The 23,598-nt window shown below is 44.1% G+C and overlaps 1 protein-coding gene across 3 annotated transcripts in view; it reads right to left on the bottom strand.

The window, feature by feature from the left end:
- Nucleotides 1–5,583: 5,583 nt before the first annotated feature.
- The window catches only part of RUNX1 (RUNX family transcription factor 1), a 271,101-nt gene continuing 253,086 nt past the window's right edge, over nt 5,584–23,598 (bottom strand). For all 3 annotated transcript variants that reach the window (XM_042238225.2, XM_027961500.3, XM_060396287.1), the window contains 2 exons: nt 16,322–16,483; nt 5,584–10,038 (listed from right to left, as the gene is read on the bottom strand). In XM_042238225.2, coding sequence (XP_042094159.1) covers nt 9,563–10,038; nt 16,322–16,483 — 638 coding nt within the window. In that variant the 3' untranslated portion in view covers nt 5,584–9,562. The remainder of the gene's footprint in view (nt 10,039–16,321; nt 16,484–23,598) is intronic.

A 23,598-nucleotide genomic window follows, 5' to 3' on the forward strand; every position in this document is an offset into this window, starting at 1 on the left:
AGAAGCTGCCACATTCAACTACCATTTACATAACCTTGGCCCAAAATTCATCACATGGGCCACCAAACAGCAAGGAAGGCTGGGAGATATGGTCTTTCATCCAGGCAGTCATGTGCCCAGGGGAATCTATTGCTAAGGACAATGGATACTAGAGTGGGCAACTAGCAGGTTTCCACTCTGTTGAATTCACTGATGGAGGGAAGATACAGGTATATTTCAGCTCTGTTGTTGTTTAGTCACTAAGTCATGTCTAATTCTTTTGCAAACCCATGGACAGCAGCCCATCAGGTTCCTCTGCCCACGGGATTTCCCAGGAAAGAATACTGGAGTGGGTTGTCATTTCCTTCTCCAAGGGATCTTCCTGGCCCAGGGACTGAACATGTATCTCCTGCATCACAGGCAGATTCTTTACCACCAGGGAGCCACCAGGGAAGCCCCAGGGAAGACACTATCAGATGCCAAAGGTTCATGCCACTTTGGCAGAGCCCAAGCTTGAAACCTACCATGGAAGGAAACAGAACCAAGCTGTTGCCCTATACTCAGCCATCAGTTGACCTGACCCCACTCTAGAGGCAAGAACAGGGTGAACCTTTCCCTTCCTTCCTTCCTTCCTTCTTTCTCTCTTTTTTTTGAAAAGCATCTTATATCATGGTTTGGGATTTTTTTCAATATCACAAGAAAGATTCAGAGAATTTCAGCTGTATGAAGCCTATTTTTGCAGGTTTTAACATGTAGGCCATTCTGTTCGGCCACCAAAATCAAGGTACACACAGATTTCATGAAATCATCCTCCATCCTTGGGTGCCAGCTGGTTGGCATAAGAGGAAGGTGAGCTAACACTTAGAGCCCTGCAGTGGGGCTGCCTGCCCATGGACAGTAAGGCCAAAGGAAGAGGAAATTCCTCACTTATCAAAGTGGACCATGAGAATGTGCAGAGGAGAGTTCAAGGATTTGCAAAGAGTCAGATCTAGATCATGGAGTACATATCAGAAAACGGAATTCTGCTTTCTTATCACACATATGTGTGACACTCAAGCAGCATGCCTAACAAGCGAGGTGGGTCAACTTTTTTTCATAGCTTTTGTTTCCACCTGGACAGATGCTTCATTGTTGGGAGAAATTGTGAAGAGCACACTGTCCAGTCTCTCCTTCCCCTGCTCCACCATGAGACTGGGGTCCTAGACAAACTCAACTCTCCCTAAATTTCCATCTCCAGGAACATCTACTCTATTCTAGTTTCTCAAGCCCACATCCCTGAAGGTGTCCTCAAATCCTTTCTTTCTCACACACTGGATCCAATTCATCATCATACCCTGTTGGCTTGCCTTTGAAAATGGATCCAGAAACCAACCATTCCCTGCCACCTCTGCTGCAGTCAATCTCCTGCCTGGAGTGCCTGACCGAACAGGTGAACAGGAGCTGAAATCCAGGCCAGCTTCACTCATTGAAAAGCATGCTTTGCTCCAAGGCTACATTGTTTGGACAAAGGGCACCCTTTTCAATTTGTACCAAGATGTGCCTGCAGATAGGCAGCCACCTCATGTGTTAGCTCACTTCACTCCTCTGCTCAAAACCCTCTCATTCAGAAGAAAGCCAAAATCCCACAATGAGGCCTGTGCATGACCTGGCCCTGCTACTTCTGTCATGCTGCCTCCTGTTACTTGGGCCCCACTGGCCTTCTTGATGAATCTCAAATGCCCCCAGTAAGGTCCTGCCTTAAGGCCTTTGCACTTCCTGTCCTCTTTGCTTAAAGTCCCTAAAACGGCCCATTGCCTTCTCATCCTTCATGTCTCTTCACAGTGACTCCTTCCCTGACACCTAGCATTCCATCCTTGGGGTGCCCCATCTTCCTCACCTTCGGTAGCCATATCCCCATTTGTTGTGGGCTGCACTCTACTCCCCCAGAAGATACGTTCAAGTGCTAACCCTCATCACCTGTGAATGTGATCTTATTTGGAAATTGGGTCTTTGGAGATGTGGTCAAGTTGGATCATACTGGATGAGGTCATACTGGATCACAGTGGATCCATATACAAGAAGAGAGATATCTATATAAGAAGAAGGAACTTGGTCCTACACAGTTGGTGGGAATGTAAATTGGTACAGCCACTATGGAAAACAGTATAGAGGTTCCCTGTGTAAAAGAACTAGTGGGAGCCCAGCTCATGCTCTCTGACGACCTAGAGGGGTGTGATGGGGCTGGAAGGGAGATTCAAGAGGTAAGGGATATACGTGTACATATAGCCAATTCATTTCATTGAACAGCAGAAACTAAGGCAACGTTGTAAAGTAATTATCCTCCAATTAAAAAAAAATAGATAAAGGGAGGGCAGGCTCTATATTATTCTCCACAGGGCCTGTACCAATTTATAGGAAGGTGTGGAGGACTCCGGATGAGACTCCCCCTCAGAAGACTGACACACTCAGTCCTGCAGAGAAGAAAATTCTCACCTTAAGCCTCTCCTCTGTCTTGAGCACTGAGCAGAGATGAACGGTCTCCATGGAAGTCCTTTTGACTCCACGCTCCACGCCCTTCACCCAGAAACTCTCCCACAGGCACATTTCCCCTTCTGCTTTCCATGGTAGCAAGACAGAGGCATTATTTGAAGGGACAGGCCACCCTTGAAGGTCTAGACAGCTCCTTTTTCATCAGGGAGTGTCCGGCATTCCTCAGAGCTTCAGTAGAGGAGACTGATAAAGAGCAAGGGCTCCTGAGCTGGATTGATAGGGTTCCTATCACTGCTCCTCCAATAGCCATGGGACCATGCGAATGGCTTAGCCTCATGGATCTCAGTCTCCTTGACTGTAAAATGGGGACAACAATAGGATCTCTTCCATGCAGCCATTGTCAGAACTGCATAAGCTAGCATACATGAAGTAGTTAAGCCAGAGCCCAGCTTGCAGTGAGTGGTAGTTGCTCAGTCATGTTCGACTCTTTGCAACCCCACGGACTGTAGCCTGCCAGGCTCCTCTGTCCATGGAATTCTTCAGGCAAGGATACTGGAGTAGCATTAGGCGCCTGAAAAATGTAATTTTTTCTTTAGGCTGACACTCCTCCTCTGGGAAGCTTTGAGCACTTTGGAGCATCAGACACTAAGGTTTGAATTAAAAACTTGCTACAGACAGGAATCAAACATCTATCTGGCAAGTTTCTGTTTTCTATTTCCAAGCACAGAGCCCTGACCCTAGAAATCTAAAAATACCTTCTGAAAGAGGTATCTAGAGATACATGCCAAAATGTAAAACTGTTTTGAATTGGCAGTGTTTTTTTCAATGCACAAAAATTAATTCTTGCATAAGGTCCTAAGATATATACAGGGAACTGTTCTCATAGCAAGGCGGTGGGAACAATCTAAATGTCCATTAATAAAGAAAGAGGTAAATTGAGTAAAGCCATGAGATGTTATGCAGTTCAGTCTTTACAAAGAATGACATAGATCTAAGTGGGTTGATGTGGAAGGATGCATGTTGTATACCAAAGTGAAAAATCTATGCAGTGATATGCATATCATATCAGATGATATCAGATGCTAATATCAGATGCTAATATCAGATGATAATATCATAATATCAGATATTAATCATCTGATGCCTTTCTGCATAGGTATAGTTAACTATGTGGCATATATTATAGATATAGAAAAAAGTCTGGAATAGTGAACACAAAACAGTGAATAGTAATAGCAAGGCACGGATTGGGCAAAGTAGAAGGCATTTAAATGTTTCATTTGATATGGTTTACATGTTTAATAATGGAGAAGGGAAAGGCAACCTAGTCCAATATTCTTGCCTGGAGAACACCATGGATAGAGGAGCCTGGTAGACTACAGTCCACAGGGATGCAAGTCAGACACAGCTGAAGCGACTTAGTACGTTCGCACGTGTTTAATAATGTGTGATGTCACTTCATATATTTAACATTTATTGAACATGTATTACGTCCCAAGCACTCTTGAAAGTGTCTGATATATATTAACTTATTTAAATTACATAACATAAAGCAGTATTAACTCTATCTTACAGGTGAGAAAAACTAGGCCATGTTAACTTGTTCTGTGTGAGAAAGAACTGGAACTCAAACCTAGGCAGTCTGACTCTCGAGTACGTGATTCTGGTGGCTCTATTTCTAGGCTCCCTTTCTGAACATACATAATCTGATTCTTCCACCAATTTCCTGCCTCTATTCATTAGCCATTTACCTCCTACACCTGTCATTTCTTTCGATCCCACTTGCTTTGGTTCCTCGGAGAAGGCAATGGCAACCGACTCCAGTGTTCTTGCCTGGAGAATCCCAGGGACGGGGAAGCCTGGTGGGCTGCCATCTCTGGGGTCACACAGTGTCGGGCATGACTGAAGCGACTTAGCAGCAGCAGCTTTGGTTCCTGACATTCTTTGTGGCCATCTTGCAGTTCACTTAGGATGGTAAGGTGGCAGTGGCGAGAAATGTAAAGGACCTTTGGCCTAAATCTTGGCCAGGGGGCACCTTGGAGAACAGTCTAGAGACTGAAATCCTTATATGCCTTTTTGTGCAGGGGTGGTGGTAAGTGGAATCCTTATAAGCAACTCTTCATCACAGTCATCCAGGCTGACTTGTGTAATTTACAGAAATGGAAGCAGGTAAGGGTACCTAGGAAGCTTCCCAGGTGGTGTTAGTGATAAAGAACCTGCCTGCCAATGCTGGAGACATGAGACACGGGTTCGACTTCTGGCTCGGGAAGATCGCCTGGAGGAGGGCATGACAACCCACTCTATTCTTGCCTGGAGAATTCCATGGACAGAGGAGCCTGGTGGGCTACAGTCCACAGGGTTGCATACAGTGGGACACGACTTATGTGACTTAGCACGCAAGGGTGCCTGGCCTCAGGTTGAACATATACCCTTTTATCTTGTATCTTTTTTCTTTTTTAGAACAGGCATTTCTGCATGCTTCCTTGTTCCTTTGTACCCAAAGTAGCAACCCTGGGAACCTGGGCTGTACCAAGGCTATGGTGTTTTCAGGAGTAGGACGCCCTGGGAGGAGGTACAGTCCTTGGCTTCCAGACTTGCAAGGGGCCTTCACTTCCCCGCTCTTCTTCTCAGAGAAAGACAAAACCAATGTGATATGGTATGCATACTTGCCAAATGGTTTATTTGCCATTTGCCAATTATAATATTGGATTTACACAATAAACTGGGGTGCAAAGAAAGTAAGGTTCCATTGGTTCCTAGGCAATGGCAGTCCAGCTGCCCTGCACAGGCTGGGCAAAGGGATGCTCCTGGCAGAGGAGACGGCCACTCAGATTTCGTGCAGTGAGTAGATCACACACGATGGGGTGTCTGCTTTCCTGCGCTACCTAGAAACACCTTGGAGAAGGGCTTCTGGGGTGTTCGCTCATAACGCATCTCGTTTAAAATTCAAGATTGACAGTTCCCTTGCAGAAAGTGTTCACAGGTCAGTACCAGGAAGAAAGAAACCACACAATTCCCAGGATGCTTTGTGAATGGATCCAGAAACTGCTACACATATAGACACAAGGTGGGGCCTAGGCAGGTAGTGACCATTTCTCATTATGACGTTTTCAACAGATGTGTTATATACTGTCATTTCAGTTTGGAAGTTTATTTTTTTTTCCATTGATTTTTATACATCCAGAATATCACAAATAACCAAGTTTTTTTTTTTTTTGCACATTCATTTACTCATAACAGAAAATGAACTTCTTAAAAAAAATTGGAACCATGCTATTAGCTCTTTACAAAAGTGAATAAAAAGTAGCTTGTTTTTAAGTCTAAAATAAAGAAAGAAGCATTTTTTTGTCTACAGTATTTAGCAAACATAAGAAAATGTCCTTAGAAACACAAAAAATTGGAAAAAAATTATTACAGGTATTAACAATATTTTATAATGAAAGCTTAAAATCTATTTACATACATAAATACAATTAACTTTGTTGATGCAACTCTTCCGGAAGGGGAAAAAAAAAAGCCAAATGATCAGCGTCAATACTGATCTGGCTAAAGGGAGCAGAAAACCCCAAAGAAAGAAATAGACCAAAAAAAAAAAAAAAAAAAATCCCAAAAGATTGTATGCTGCAGGTAAACAAAAAAGCATTTTGTTCAGATGTGAAAAATATTTTCTGATATCATTGTTAAACCGAGTTTTCATGTATAAAAGACTCCAAACATGTCATACCCCAGAAAACAAAAAACATCAAAAAACAGAAATTACCAGGACGGAATGTCCCAAGGAAACAGGTATTTCAAGAGAGAAATCGGCAATCCTAAATTGCAGGACATTCGAGTGAAACCATTCATTTCCTTTCTAATCAGAGCGTTTCTGTTTATCTGCACAGAAACCCTAGGCAGCAGAAAGTCTGTCTCTTAACTCACTGATTGTAATTTGCCCAGGAAGGCTTCTATTGCTGCACTCAGAAAGCAAGTAGATCCAAAATGTTGGCAAGGTCTCCGTTCTGCTGGAAGAAACCCATACACAGGAGAAAGGCTGACTCACTATGCTTTTATGTAAAGGGAGGGAAAGTGCAGCTCCTCCAGTCCTGTGTTTGGTGTCAGGATGGGTGTGAGTGCTGTTTCCTTACATAAAGTTGGAGAACAGAGGAGGTAAGAGGAGAGAGAAAGACGGAGATGTTTAGTGGGGGCAGAAAGGAAGAAAAATGTAAGTATTTTTAGAGAGTTAGAAAAACAAAAAGAACAGAAATATGTGTCTATGTTGAACTTATAAATAAGGGCATTTACAAGCAGTAGAGATGGCTTATTTAATCTTCTTCTGGACCAATGCTCCCAGATACATCCAGTTATTACTTTATTGGCTTAAGTTAAGGGTCTACTTGATGAAAGGACCACCTTAATTTACCTGAAGGCATTAGAATGGAATTCCTCAGGGGGCGGGGAGGGGGGGAATGCTTTAAGTATGAGGTTTATCTCTGAAACAACTAAGGTTTAACTTTTTCTTTCTGGAGAGATTAAATACTATATATGCTGGTAATGGTCTGTGAATCTCTGAATGGCTAAACCTGTGGGTTTACAACAAAGTGACAAGCTCTCCTCACACATGGCTTTGAAAGTGAAGATTCAATGTGAGAGATTTGTATGATTTCCCTTGTAGGGCATTACGCTGATTTTGAGTTGGAATATCTTCAGGTACCAGAACTAAACTGAAAAATATACTTTTCCTTCATTTTTTAATCAATATTTTGTCAGGTCAGATAAGGCAATGTGCTGAAAAGAACACAAGTTCAATTTGGGGGTGAATGGGCTAATGGTCCTTTTCAGATATATAAAAAAAATTGAAATCTATTGACATTTGAGGGTAATTTTGCTGCAATAAATGTATACAGAATAAAACATGAAAATGATTTATGGAGGGAGAATTATGTCTAAAATGAAAATAAATAGAATATTCTGAGTTTCTCTAAGATCTGCTTTAGCTCTTTTCTAGATAAGAACGATCTGACAACACAAACTGCTTTACTCTTTAATTCTTACCAAAGTGCTACTGCATTTGTGTAAAACAAATAATCAATACATACATATATATATATAAGAAAACTCAAAAACAAGTTGTTTTAAATAAGACCAGCTGTTTTGCTGCCTGCAGCCAAAGATCTTTCTAATTTGAATCCTTAAATTTATAAAATAAAAAATCAAACACTGTTCTGAAGTCCTGCTTTCAAATACTCTTCAGAGTTGACCTGAAATCATTTCAACTAATTTAAGAGGTACATTAAATAACCACCAGATCATTTTGAGCACACATATGTTAAAATCAGCAGTTAGTATTTATGAGTTGTACAACAACTGCCTTGTGACCAAATCCTCCAATAAAAATAGTGCCATAAAATTTACAGTGACATTGGATATGTTTGAATTGTAGCCATGGGCAGTGACATGAATCTTTTCCTGTCACGCTGATGCACCAGCAAAAGTGCACACACCCTACAGGGTAGGGTCTCGGTTGGTGAGAGCAATACAAAGCTGGGTGGGGAAGGAGCAGCATGGGATGGGTCCTGCACGGGTGGGATGACACCCTCCCCACACGACTTCACTGAGGCAGGTGGAGGGAATTGGGCTTGTTCGGGCCTGCTTCTGGGCCCACCCTATGAAAACTGACCTGGACACCTCGGCTGTCAAAGGCATCCGGTCCCTTCCACTCCCAGCCTTGGGGGACAGCCACAAGCTTTCTTCTGCATCAACCAACAGGTATAGTATCAAGAGGAATATCTCCTTGGAGCTAAACAAACATCTGAACTCTGGGTTCAGATGATCTGCTTCCTACCCCAGAATGGAGCAATTAAGGAACCCCTAAATTCATTCATTCGGTGTCCATGTGGATACCATTCCTCCACACAGCTTACTTTGCAATCATTCTGTTACAAAGCATGTCTAACATTATTAAGAGGCCATGGAGTGAGCAAACCCCCTAGGCAGAAAATAAATCCTCTCCAGAGGTGCAATCATTGGCATCTACCCCAACCCTCTGGAACCAGATTTGAAGGGAGGGAGTCAGGTATGAGACCCTTTGTTGAGCTTAGCAGAAAATTCCATACTTCAGATCTTTGGAGTGACCCTCAGTATCTAAAAAGCCTAATAAAAACATGGCTGCATTAGCTACTGACTCGTTGAATTAACATTAAAGGGAGTTTAATGTAAACAATATTTAGATAACCAAGTGATCACATTACCCATCTTTTTTTTTTTTTCCAACCTTCTTCAATGTGATACAATTAACTCTGGCTACTATCAAAAACAAAAAATGTAGTACTTGATATTTTTCTTAATATAAGCACATTTAAATAATAAAAAAGTATCAACACATTAAGTAAGTGTCTAAACATCAAGATACATAAATATCTAGGGATTCCTTGTGGGAATACAGTAGTTGAAAATGACCCAAAGCTGCAGCTGTTTCTTAAAAAAACAACTACACCAAAAGTCCAAAAGAAAAGTTAAATAAAACTTACAGAAAAAGGAATCATATTTCTTTCGTCAAAGCAAGAAAGAAGCAAAGCTCAAATTTATATATATATAAAAATAAAAAAACCACCCCAAATGCAAATACACATTTTGCAATTTATAAGGTGCTGGAAAAGAAAATTAAAAATATGAATTAGATGCCAAACAGAATGAGTTGCATCTCTGCCCGCCCCGCCCTTCCCCCCCACTCCCCAAAAAAACCCCAAGTTCCATACTCTTTGGAATAAACGACTTGGTTAAAAAGTGAAGTCAAAGTTATAAAATCTTTCTTTTATTCACAGCATTGCTAAATCAGAAGCATTCACAGTTTCCCTCCGGGAATCTTCCTGTTTGCCTTAACGAAGTGCCCACAGGGCGGTGAACCGGACACCCTCAAGTTGCGTCAGGTTAGAAGAAAAAAATCTGAGACGGGCCCACAGCGGCGGCGAACTGCGCGGACTTCAGAAGCGAGAGATGGCGACCACAGGCAGTTGGCAGGTGGCGAGCATCCCCCGCGGGGCCGGCGCGGGCTTCTCCACCACGCGACGCTGGGCACCGACGGGCGCCTCCGGGACGACGTCCGGCCGCACGGAGCGCGCGTGCGCAGCCTCACTCAGTAGGGCCGCCACACGGCCTCCTCGAGGCGCGCGGCGGGCGCCATGTTGGTGGGGGAGTTGCTGTGGCTGCCCTCAGCCTCCACTACGTCGCTCTGGTTCGGGAGGCTGGGATTGAGCAGCGCCGAGCCGGTGGACGCGTTGGTGCAGGGCGGCAGGATGCGTGGTGGCGAGCGCTCGCCGCCCACCATGGAGAACTGGTAGGAGCCGGCCGACGCGCCGTAGTATAGGTGGTAGGATGGCGAGCTGGCCTGGAACGGGCCGCCCTGTGCCTGCGACGAGCCGGGGTAGGGCGGGGGCAGGTACGTGTGGTAGCGCGTGGCCGAGCTCATGGCCGACATGCCGATGCCGATGCCCGACGTGACGGGAGTTGGGGAGTAGGTGAAAGCTCCAGGGTAGTGCATGCGGGGGTCGGAGATGGAGGGCAGCGCAGGGAACTGGCGCGGGTCGCCGAAGGCCGTCAGGTCGGGCGCAGCTGTGTGGTGGGTGAGAAATATCGTGAGATTAGGGTTCAGGGAGGCCACGCCCTTTCCCTCTCCCAACCGGCGCCCAGGAGAATTTCCCACAAAGCTGCTGCCATCCAGGGAGCAGTGCCCAGGAGAATTTCCCACAAAGCTGCTGCCATCCAGGGAGCAGTGCCCAGGAGAATTTCCCACAAAGCTGCTGCCGTCCAGGGAGCAGGTATGATGAAGATGGCCATATATGAGTGAGTGAGTGAGTCGCTCAGTCGTGTCCGACTCTTTGCAACCCCATGGACTGCAGCCCTCCAGGCTCCTCTGACCATGGAATTCTTCAGGCAAGAACACCGGAGTGGGCTGCCGTTACCTTCTCCAAGGTAATATATGATCTCATGCAATGTAATAAGGTTGTAATATAATGTAATATGTAGTCATACTTGCTTAATATAAACATATCAGATATAACTGATTTCATATAAACAAATATTGCTGTAACTCTGAGGTTGCACACCCACCTGCCAGATTCACCTGCTACCAGTTTTTGTATGCCCACAGTCTTAAGGATGTGTTTTACTTTTCTAAATGGTTGGGGGTGGGGGGTGGAAATCAAAAGACTTTTTCCTGACTTGAAAATGATATGAAATTTAAATTTCAGTGTTCATAAATAAAGTTTTATTGAAAGGACTCTCGCTTGTTCTTTTAAGTATTAACTATGACTACTTTTTAAGTCACCACTTCAGAGTGGTCATGGCAGAGACTGGAGGGCCAGACTGTAGGACTCAGAAAGTCTGCAGTATTTAGTATCTGGCCCTTTGCAGAAAAAAGTTTGTCACCTCTCTATATAATCAACATATTAATATGTCAGTATTAATGTCTTATTATAACAATATATGACAAAACAGTGGCTTCCCTGGTGGCTCAGATCTGCCTGCAATGCCGGTGACCCGGGTTCGATCCCTGGGTTGGGAAGATCTCCTGGAGAAGGAAATGGCAACCCACTCCAGCACTCTTGCCTGGAGAATCCCATGGACGCAGGAGCCTGGTAGGCTACAGTCCATGGGGTCGCAAAGAGTCGGACACGACTGAGTGACTTCACTTCATTTCACTTCACTTCACTTCACTTCATGACAAAACAGTATAACACTAGAAGAACTATTAATATAATAGATGCATTAATAGATTAATATTAATAGAATATATATAAATATATATATCCCCCAAAGAGAGCTTCCCAGGTGGTGCTAGTGGTAAAGAACCCGCCTGCCAATGCAGGAGATGTAAGAGACATGGGTGCGATCCCTGGGTTGGGAAGATCCCCTGAGGAACGGCATGGCAATCCACTCCAGTATTCTTGCCTGGGGAATCCCATGGACAGAGGAGCCTGGCAGGGCTACAGTCTGTAGGGTCACAAGGAGTCAGACACGACTGAAGAGACTTAGCATGTGCGTATACATAATATGATACTGTCATGTAATAACATTTTAATATGTTATACATAATATTTAGGTTGAATCCTAGAAATTTGCCATTTCTATAGGCCTGCAATAGTTAAAAATAGGTAGTTTCCTATTATTGAAGCTAATGCATGCCATAGTAGTGGCTGGGAGTGGATGTCCATGAACCACCAATCTGTTTCTCTTCCACATCTACCTTCAGACTAGTTCTACATTTTTAGAAACAGTACAGCCTCGATTTCACATGCTTTTCTCTAATATGCATCACTTGATTGTTAACAGGAATGGCCACAGGGCCTTGACTTACCTACTCCATTTTGATACATGCTGAAGTTTTACCAGCAATGGCAAAGCTTGGTCTATAAAACTCATTTTGTTAGGATTAGGCATTTACCCTTTCACAGACAGGCTTTGGCAGTCTTTCATTGCATCCTTCTGCCTTTCTCTTAATCACAGGCTGCCCTTGGGAACTTTTTTTGGGGGCGGGGGGTGGTGGTTTGGGTGCCAGGACAGGTTTCCTGTATCCTATAGATCAGTTTCCCAGCAGTGGCACTGTTGACATTGGGGGCCAGCTCTATGGGGTGATGTGGGCCTGTCCTGTGCAGGCCTGTTCTGTGCGTGGTAGCATGTTTGGCAGTATCCTTGGCCTGTGCCCACCAGATGTCAGTAGTGCCCTCACTCCCCCCACTGGGACAACCAACAAGGTCCTGACCTTCCAAATGCCCTGGGGGTAGGGGTGAGGCTGGGGGGCAGGGTGGGGGGGGGCAAAAGTGCTCTTCCGATGAGACAACATTCCTACTGTCGATGTAGGATGGTGTCCTCGGGGAGTTTCTGTTCCTCAGAATTATTCATTAAATGACCAGGCCAGGACTGTAGTCTTTATGTCAGCAAACCCAAAAGGCAGCAACAAAGCAGAGAAGCAAGAACTGAATGTTTAAAATTTGTAAGTTCTCAAATCAACATACAAAATAACTCCAGGCTCAAGATGGCATGTGGCCTGGGTCCCTTTGTGTTTAGGCCCACAGAGAAACCTGACAGAGCCAAAAGCTTGCTCTGAAAGGAAAGCTACCGGGGTGGATTAATCTGTTTTTGGACAGCTTCGGCTGTTGATCAACTTCCTCATATTTCAAGCCTATTATTCCAGCAGGGAGAGCTAGTGTTCTCGTTTTCTCTCTCTTCCCCCTCCCCCCTTCCTCTTAATGCACTCTCTAACTTTGGGGTGCCTGTGATAAGGGGATGTACTCCTCATCAGAGAGGTAATTAAAGTTTATAGAAACAACCAAAGTCTGCAGCAAATCTCTCCACTAATGAGGAAACCAGGAGTCTGACTTTCAAACAAACAGTCCTGTTAATCTTTTCAAAGCGAGTCAGACATGTGGGCAGGGACAAAGCTGTAAACTGACAGCGGCTCTAGGGCCGCCCTTCCACGGACACTCTCTCGCTCGTCCTGAAGCCAGGCCGCACCCCATTCCACAGGGTTTGTCCCTGCCCGCTGGGGCCATCTGTGAGCAAGCCCTGTGTCACTTGTTTGTGTTCGCACAGAGAGCCGTGACATGCTTGAGAGTTAACAGGAAGCTTTACTCCATTTTTCCAGTTAGATTTCTATAGTCAGGGAGAAGCATTAGGCAAACACAATCAATTTGTTGTCATATGATGCAATACTCCGGACACAAATAAATGACTCCACCCATGATTCCTCTTGCTTCATTTGCCCTGAGACAAAAAGGTGAATCCACTGGAAAATGAATGAAAGGTCACCCTGTTTCACGACGGTGTCTGGACATGCTCTGCCAGTCTGTTCCAACTACTATGTGGTAACCTGGTGATGGCTGCAAGTTACCGGAATCCCGAGTGAGCCCGTGATTTGTCACGGACATAAGTAATGGAATGATGTTACGGTCTCAGCTGTCAGGGGAAAACAGTTCTTTCACTTGTGGGCAGAATGTCTGAAAGATCTTAGATGCTGCTTGCGATTCTTCTGCCCACAGAGTACCAGTGTCAGACTATGAAAGACCATCCAACGTGCCAGTTTATCCTTTACAACACACACTGTGATGATGAAACAACTTCGGCCTATGAGTTAGGCTCAGATTCAAATGACCTATTCAAATACTTGTTCTCATTTTTATGTCCAGCCTGACACCCCCTACCCAAGCAAGCCCCACCAGTCATGGACAGTTCACTGTGCCCCTGGCCTTAACTCATTTGTCCTTTCAGCTGGCCTGGTGCTCCCTTATTCAAGAGCAGTGTGGGCAGAAGTGGGGGCCCCTGAGTATCACAGGGAGCTTTTAAAAGAGAAGGATATCTAGGGATTAGGCGGTATAGGTATTTTAGTTGGAAATGTTGCCCCACCGATGGGGCTAAATATTTGCCATGACAGCTAAAAGTCTTCCTTCTGCAGCTTGACGTGGATGAAAGCTGCCCTATGCCGGGCCCCTCCCACTGCCCCCAAAGGATTAAACAGCCTGAGCAGATAATGGCTGCCTTAAAAGGATCTTTCGCATGACTCAGATTAATGCTTGCTGTCTGTCGCCCAGGTTGGCAGCTAAACATTATTTAAAAAGAAAAGAAAAAAACCTCCAGATGACAACTCTTTGCAGACAAGTTGTGGAGTCTGTCTGCAAAGCAAAGAAAGATACAGAGTGCAGGTCCCTCCTGCAGAAGGAAGCTCAGGTGAGGCTGGGGCGCTCCAAGCTAGCTGGGGGCAGGGTTCAAGGAAAGTGGGCTGCGAACTATGACAGGCTCTCAAAGCATTGATGGGTAGACCTATGACTGATTCTTGATGTATGACAGAAAAACCACAAAGTTTGGTAAAGCAATTACCCTTCAATTAAAAAAATGAAGTGACAAAAGTAAGAATAAACAGAAAAAGAAAAAAATAAAACTTCACTTGATTAGGCATTAAAAAAAAAAAGCAAAAGTAGCCTCTTCTAAGTATCCCAACCCCCTCCTGCCTCCAGGTGGAAGATGACACTCTTCAGGCCTGGACTCCGGGCTCCATTTCTCAAAGGGAGATCTGCCAACTTGAAGAGCAGCCTCCCATGCTGTTCTCTGCTGCCACTGGTGAAAGCGCCCCTGGAATTCTCCTGGGTCCACCCTCCAAGACAGCAGCAGGGTTAGGCTTGAGTGCCGAAATGGGACCTGGCTTTTATCTCCTTCACACCCTGGGGCTGTAAAAACGCCCTTCCACGACTCCCTGGCTAATTGAAGTCCAGGCTATTCAGAAGTATAACTGTGAGACGGGACAGGGGAGGGCACATGTTAACTCATTCCTATTAAAAAAAAAAAAAAAGAAGTCACCCTCCCCTCTGAACTGGTCAGCAGAGCAGCTGGCCCCAAGGGATAAGGTGCTGGAGATCCTGGGTGCTGACCAAGTCAGAAGACTTGTGATATACGTTCCAAGGGACAGGACCTACAGCAGGGACACGTCCAAGGAAAAGAGTCATTGCTTCAGATGTAGGCCATAGCCAGCAGGCAGAACAGTGCCACCAAGAAGAAGAAACAATAAAAGACCGCCAGTCCCAAAGGAACAGAGCTGCTGTAGTAACAAGCTGAGCGGACTTCATGATTCCTACCCCAGTCCCTTAACTCCTGGGCCCAGCAGGTGCCATGAAATTCTTGGCACCAGTGGCCGAAAATAATGTGGAAACTGGGCAAGTAAGTTGGCTTCCCTATTTCACTATCACGCCCAAGAACAAGTGAAGACAGTTCTCAACTGGGGGACGGTGTCGGCCCTCGGGACATCTGGCAGGATCTGGTCAGTTTTGGTTGTCACGACTGGGGCGGGGGGTACTGCTGGCATCTGGAGGCCAGAGACACTGATGAAGGCCCAACGTCACACAGCACTGCCCCCCACAACGGAGAAGAATTATCCGGCCCCAAGGGTCAGCAGTGCTGCTGTTGAGACCTGGAGAGGTATTCTGTGAAGCTCTGAGAAGAAGCTAAAGCATTTGGTGGAAACCTCAGGTAATCACAGTTGTCCGCAGAACACAACATCCCACAGTACTTGAAAATGACAGATGTGACGCCTTTGCCCCTTTGCCCGCCCCCTTAATCTGATATAATCTGATCCCAAGAATTGAAAAGCAAGAACAGCCGCCCTCCCCCCAACACACAAGGAGTGTGTTCGCAGGCCTCCTAAAGCTGAAGTTCTCTGAAGTGTTTTCACAGTTTGGTCCAGCTCCAATTTCAAAGCCCCAAACAGGGAGTTGCTTCTTTTTGCTTTCAACAAAGGAATTTTTCTCTGTAACTCCAGTTTCCCTGCCCACGAGCAAAGGTGAGTGCCAAGCCCAAAGGTCCCATAGGTTAAATGACTAATATTTAATGAGCTCGTATTAACAACAATTATGCCAGCCAGGACACCTGAGCTCTCCAGGCTGTTCCTCTGGCCTGGTGTGAGCAGCTCTTAGTTGGAAGTGTCCCACTGGGGTAGGTCTGCATCCCTTTGCACATGTGCCCCAGCACGCCATTCACGTGACCTGTGCGAGCTCGCCACCGCAACATGGAGCATCCCATCTGAACTCAAGAAGCTGATTACTTGGGCCTTTTCTATTACTGATCATTCAGCTCCCACCCTTGCTTGCCAGATAAAGGTGAGCACCCCAAAAGGCCCAAGGAATCCACTTTTTCCAAGCTGCTTCTACCTCCATATCCATAATCTCTGCCTCCGAATGTCAAGGAAAATCAGTGCATGGGTGTGAGACTTAAGAGACAGACAGCGTTGTGTTTAATTGCATTGTGTCCAGTTAAAAATGACTGCCCCCTCCCCTGCCTTCATGCATCTTGTCTGGCCTCCAGAAACTTCCACAGCAGCCAGACTTCAAAGAGTATATTTTAAGCATCTTACTTGAAAGTCGACTGGAAAGCTCGGCTGAGAGGGTTGTCATGCCGCTGGCCCGCCCAGGCGAGATGGGTGTGGCTGGGTGGACAGAGGGAGAGGCGATGGATCCCAGGTACTGGTAGGACTGATCGTAGGACCACGGTGGGGACGGCTGGATCTGCCTCGTATCTGCAGAGAATCGGGGAGGTCAGTGATGCATGGAAGGGGGCAGGATTTGAAAAACGAACGCATTTAGTAAAAAAAAAAAAACCAAACAGCTATCTTTGTTGAACTCTTAGACATGTTTGTGGCCTACTTACCAGTGTTTAGTAAGCGTCCTTAAGTCCCAAGTATTTGCTTTTGTGATGATACTGCCCCCCCCCCAAATGATACTGATACATAATTTATGTTTAACTCTTGAAGATTTTCTTCTGCTAATTATTCCTTCAAAGGTTTTATGTAACCTCACCAGCCCAGGTGGCTCAGTAGTAAAGAATCTGCCTGCCAGTGCTGGAGATGCAGGAGACATGGGTTCCATCTCTGGGTGAGGAAGATCCTCTGGAGGAGGGCAGGGCAACCCACTCCAGTATTCTTGCCTGGAGAATCCCACGGACAGAGCAGCCTGGCGGGCTACAGTCCACAGGGTCATGAAGAGTCGAACACGACTGAGTAACTGAGCACACACACACAACGATGAGAGGAGCTGGTTATGCTTTCCAGGTGGAAGTGTTAATATTCAAACTGTTGACCTGCTGTACACACTGACTGCCCAGGTTTACCAATAATTACAGTCATCATCAGGTCATCACCTGTCTCTATTCTCAGTAAGCAGAAAAGAATGCAAGGGTTTGGGTCTTTTTTTGGCACCTTGGACAAGACTATTCCATGGCTGTTTAATGTTTTCTGTACAGGTGATCTCTGTCCCAGGGATAATTGATAAGAAAGTCTGGCTGAGAAACTGGCAGCAAGGCCTGATCACTGCTTCACAAACCCGGCAGTGCAGAGCTGGTTCTGTCATCCCAGACTAACAGAGATGTCTTATAATTTTTGTTGTTGTTGTTAAGACCTCAAGTTTGCAACTTTTAAAGAGCAGAATGTTGAGCAAGTATTTTATAGACTGCCATTAAAAGAGGCCTTCCTGGGATAGAGAAGAGACAAAAATCTGACTTCAGAAGGTTTAGGTAAAAAGGATTTTGTAAATTTGACTCCAGAATTCATAGACATCTTGGTTTTCAAAAGCATCATACTGTTTGCAGACGAAAAGGAGGAAAAAATAAAATCCTTTCTATTCTTAGATCAACTGTGTAAGAAAATTAAAAAAACTGACCACTGTCCCACCACGGGAGAGCTTTATATTTCCGTCTTAGGATCAAACGTTAGTTTTCTCTTTGTGTCGCACCTTCTTGGTGGACAAAGGTGACAGCAAACAACACTGCCTCCCAGGGGTCTTTACAGCCACGCATTCAGGGTGCTGGGAGTAAATACAGAAAGAGCAGAGTTCCTGAGGGAAAGGCCAGCTGCTAAGCTCTGTGTGCGTCGTCACATAAAGAAATGATTACTCCTCATTAAACAGTGCCCGCTTCTGCTCCCTCACTTGCTGAGGGGGCAGAATGCTGGGGCTTTTCACTTGCAGCGGTTAACTTTTCCCTCGTCTTTAATGCCTTTGAAACCATCACAGTGGAGGACAGAATGAGGCATTTGGGGACTCGAGTCTACCTTCTTATCCTTACTCTTCTCCTGACAGTCCTTGCCCTGGTTCCTCTCATACTGATCGACTTCTTTCTTTTCTTTGAAGTCACTGGCCTAGAACGAATCTGATCAGTTCTCGTGAGGTGGATGAAGCTAGAGCCTGTTACACAGAGTGAAGAAAGTCAGAGGCGTTGTATTAATAACGCGTATATATGGGGTCCAGAAAAAATGGCAGTGATGAACCCTATTTGTAGGGTAGGAACAGAGACACAGAGAACGGATCTGTGGACACAGTGGGGGAAGGAGAGGGTGGGATGGACTGAGAAAGTAGCGTTGAAACGTGTCCATCACCACGTGTAAAACACACAGCCAGTGTGAAGTTGGTGTGCAACACAAGGAGCTGAGCCGAGTGCTCTGTAACAACCGAGTGGAGTGTGATGGGGCGGAGGGGGACTGATCCACGTTGTCTTATGGCAGAAACCAATACAACGCTGTAAGGCGATTATCCTCCGATTAAAATTAAAAAAAAAAAAAAATCCTGACCTTTTAATTTTGAATGTTGAAAAACCTGGGGAAATAATTTAGAATCTTTGAAACCTAATGGTAAAGAAAGGTCTTTATTTCCATTTGAATTTGAGAGAATCGGAGGGGAGGGGATGGCAAGGAATAAAGTACTGGTCCACTCCAGGCTCAGTGGAAAATAAGTGCTCAACCACAGTCGCAGATCCTGCATAATCTTAGAGCAAACAGTGCTTGCAGTAATTGAAAACAAATAGCAACAGATTGTTTGATATTCCCATATTGCTACAAGGATTTTGCTTCAAGTGAAAATAAAAATTATACCCTCAGATATTTTCTATTAAGCCATGTGTATGTCCTGGATATATACGTATTTACTAAGTGAATATACATGGTACTCAAATATTTTAATCATTTAAAAAGCAAACAAAAGAGGTTTTATAATTGTCATAAAGCCCTCTGGGTGTGAATTGCGGTACAGTAATTCATGCCCTGTTGTGTAGACAGCCCAGCACCCCTAACCCCACGTCTAAAACCACAGTAAGCATAAAGTATTATGCCATGATTCATGCTCTGTCATGTTTTACTGTAGTGAAAAAGTTGTGCTAGGCTTTTCTAAACTCATAATTAAACCATGCAAACGTTGCATAATGTTTCACAGCCTTTTAAAAATATGCTTTGGTAAAATAATCTTTATGATTAAAGTCCAGGTTCTGTGATTTTTTTTTTTTTTAACACAGGGTTTCAAATTCAACATCTTCTGAGTTCACACCACAACTCAGCCTTTCAGTGCTGGGAGTGGGGTGGGAGTGGGGAATGGATGGGCAGTACTAGAAGCCCCTGATCAGTTTTCATATCTGCGACCACAGTGAACTGTGTTTGACTTCATTGGCAGTGGTGGGCCAGAAGGTGGTGATGGCGAGCTTCTCATGTCGGGAGTTTTACGTGTTTTCTTCTAAATGTTACATGGACTAATAATGAAAACAAAATGAAAGGCCAATAATATGGTTTATGGTGAGTTTACCATTGAGTTAACATTCTTGCCGTGATGGGGCCAACATGAATACATGAAGACAGGTATGGAAATGACAGTGCTCTGGGCACCTGAGCCCTGGGCTGGAGGCAGGAGAAGTGGCCTCTAGCCTGTCTGTGTGATGGCCCTGGATCACGTGCTTACACTTTCTTATTCTCATCTCTGAAAGGAGATGATCGCTAAGCCCCTTCCAATGGTGACAGTGCAGGATCTTAATTCAAACAGGCCCCAAACACTACCTCCCTGGAGCTTCCTAGGTACTGCCAATGGTAAAGAACCCACCTGCCAATGCAGGAGACACAAGAGACGCAGGTTTGACTCCTGGCTGGGGAAGATCCCCTGGAGGAGGGCATGGCAACCCACTGCAGAATTCTGCCTAGAGAATCCCATGGACAGGAGCCTGGTGGGCCACAGTCCATAGGGTCGCAAAGAGTTGGACATGACTGAAATGACTTAGCATGCTGTCTGCTTGTATGTAAATCAGAGTTAGGGAAGAATAAGGTGGGCATGTGAGGTGAAGAACAGTGCTTGTAATAATAAATATGTGTATTCCAGGAAGGGGAAGTGGGATGGGGGTAAGATGGTTATAGAGAAAAGAAAGTCATAGGCTGAGGAAGAGAACCACTGTCTGCCAATCTTCAGAGAGGTGCTGCTTGTTCTCAAAGGGAATGCCTTTGATAGGTCAATCCACCAAAATGAACTAGTGTTTTGAAACTTACTATTAATACACGTGTTAATTTGTGAGTAAGACCAGTTATGTCACTGCCCCATTGGAACTTAGAGTCTGATATTAGTGAAGGTCCCAGACCTGTATGATGCCTAGAGAGTCTCTTTCTTATTGTCTTAATCATCATGCTGAGTTACTTCATTCATTCACTCTTAGGTTCATGACATTCTTCACTTCCTCATTCATTCATGTCGCCAGTTAACATTTTTGCTTGATTATGGCCACTGTTTCTATTGACATATTTTCAGTTTCATTGAAGAAGACAGCATGCAAAAACAGATGGCTAAGGTAAGCAGGGAAGAAATTCTAAGATACAAAAGGAAGTTCCAGAAATGAAAAACACTGTAACAGAAATGAGAAATACCTTTGATGGGCTCTTCGACAGCCTGGACATGAGTGAGAAAAGAATTTCAATGAAATTGAAAACATGTCAATAGAAACTTCTCAAACTATCAGGAAAGTGAAAGTGTGAAAGTCGCTCAGTCCTGTCTGACTCTGCAACCCCTAAGCCAGGACACTGGAGTGGGTAGCCTTTCCCTTCTCCAGGGGATCTTCCCAACCCAGGGATTGAACCCAGGTCTCCCGCATTGCAGGTGGATTCTTTACCAACTAAGCCACAAGGGAAGCCCTATTTACCAAACTATAAGGTAAAGATAAAAAAGAAAAACAGAAGCAAAAATCAGAATATCCACAAACTTTAGGAAAATTTTCAAATATGTGTAATATATGTGTAATAGAAATATCAGAAGGAAAATGAGAAGAAAGCAGAGTGGAAGGGATATTTGTGAACCTGCCAGAATTAATGACACCCACCAAACCACAGATCCAGGTAACTCAGAGAACACCAATTGAGCAAAATAAATACCAAATAATTTACATCTAGGCATATATTGAAACTACCAAAAAAAAAAAAAAAAAAGACAAAGAGAAAATCTTGAAAGAAACCAAAAAGGAAATGTGGGTGGGAGCAGCTTACCCAGGGTCGAACATTGGTAAGAATTACTTCAGACTTTGCTCCAGAAATGATGCAAACAAAAATAGTATGTTGTAAATAAAATGTTGAAAGAAAAAAGCTACCAACCTAGAATTCTATATTCAACAAAATTTCCTTAAAAATGAAGGAGAAATAAAGCCATTCTCTGACAAACAAAAACTGAGCTAATTTATCTAGCAGAACTGCCTTGCAGATAATGGTAAAAAAAAAAAAAATTCTTCAGGGAAAAGGAAAATAAGAAACTTGGATCTACATAAAGAATGGAAGAATAAATGAAGATGAAGTCTTACTTTTCATATTCTTAACTGATCTGAAGGATAACTGTTTAAAGTGATAATAGTAATGTGTCAGGTGGTTGTAAGATACGGGTAAGTGACATGAATTACAGAAGTTGGAAGGAAGAAGTGGTCTTGTGTTATTTGACGGTGACTTACATTCACTACACATGTATTTTTCAGACTTGAGGACAATCACTAAAAACATTTTTAAAGTATAACTGATATACCAAAAGCAGAGATAAAATGGAATGGAATCATATAAAATGCTCAGTTAAAGCCAGAGGAGGCCTAAAAAGAGGCCAAAAAAAAAAAAAAAAAAGAAAGAACAGGTGCAACCAATATAAAACAATTACAAACATGATCCATGTTGATTCAGTGATACCAGTGATCCCTTTAAATATGAACGGTCTAATGCATGTGTCAACTGAAGGAGATTGTCAGAGCAGATTAAAAACGAAACTATGTGTTGTCTACAAGGAAACTAAATATAAAGCCTCAGGCTGAAAGTAAAGGGGTAGGGAAAAGTCTGGGCTACTACTAATCAAAGCCAGAGCATCTGTATTAATTTTGTATAAAACTGACCTCAGAAGAAGGAAAATTTCAAGAGATAAAGAGGAGAATTGCATGAAAAAGTTATATACTGAATCACTTTTCTCTACAGCAGAAATTAACACAACATTGTAAATCAACTATAATTCCATAAAATAAAGGGGAGTTACATGATGAAAAAATGTTATGTCTAAGAAAACATAAGAATCCTTAGTATGTGTGTGCCTAACAACAGAATGTCCAAAGACATGAGATTCAAACTGATAAGACTACAGCAAGAAAGAGAAAAAGACACAGTTACAGCCGAAATCCTCACAGCCCTCTTTCAGTAACTGATAGATCAAGCAGGCAGAAAGTTGGGGTACAGTTGATGCAGAGTGCTATCGATCAACATCTTTTGAAAACTCCATCTGACAGTAGCAGAATACACATTCTTTTCATGCTCACAGGGAACATGCCCCACAAGATAGACCATAAAACACACCTTAAACAAATAGAAAAGAATGGAAATCATAGAGGGGTCCACTCTCAGGCCACAAAGATTTAAACTAAAATGTCAGTGACAGGAAGACAGCTAGAAAATCCCCCAAATACTTGGAGTTTCAACAACACACTTCTAAATAACCCACAGGTCAAATAAGTCTCAAGAGAAATATTTTGAACTAAATGAAAATCCAACATCACAATTTGTGATGCAGCGAGAGCAGTGCTTAGAGGGAAATTTATCACATTTTAATGCATTTATTAGAAAAGAAGAATAATTCAGAACCAATAAGCTTCCACCTTAGGAAACTAGAGAAGATTTTTGAAGAGTTTAAACCTGGAGGCTGTCATACACAGCGAAGTGCATGCGTTAGAAAGAGAAAAACAAATATCAGATGTTAACGCATATATGTCGGAGATGGCCATGGCACCCCACTCCAGTACTCTTGCCAGGAAAATCCCATGGATGGAGGAGCCTGGGGGGCTGCAGTCCATGGGGTCTCGAAGAGTCGGACACGACTGAGCGACTTCACTTTCCCTTTTCACTTTCATGCATTGGAGAAGGAAGTGGCAACCCACTCCAGTGTTCTTGCCTTGAGAATCCCAGGGACGGGAGAGCCTGGTGGGCTGCCATGTATGAGGTCGCACAGAGTCGGACACGACTGAAGCGACTTAGCAGCAGCAGCAGCGGCAACGTATATATGTGGAATCTAGAAAAATGGTATAGATGATCTTACTTGCAAAGCAGAAATAGAGACAGAGATGTAGAGAACAACTGTATGGACACCAAAGGGGGACAGGGGGCTGGCTGGGATGAACTGGGAGATTGGGGTTGGCATATATATACTGTGTATATTGACACTATTGACACTGTATATAAAATAGCTGATGGGAACCTACTGTAGGGAACTGTAATCTGTGCTCTGTGTGACCTAAAGGGGAAGTTTAGTTCAGTTCAGTCGCTCAGTCGTGTCCGACTCTGCGACCCCATGGACTGCAGCACGCCAGGCCTCCCTGTCCATCACCAGCTCC

Source organism: Ovis aries, chromosome 1, assembly GCF_016772045.2.
Source record: "Ovis aries strain OAR_USU_Benz2616 breed Rambouillet chromosome 1, ARS-UI_Ramb_v3.0, whole genome shotgun sequence".
NCBI lineage: Eukaryota > Metazoa > Chordata > Mammalia > Artiodactyla > Bovidae > Ovis > Ovis aries.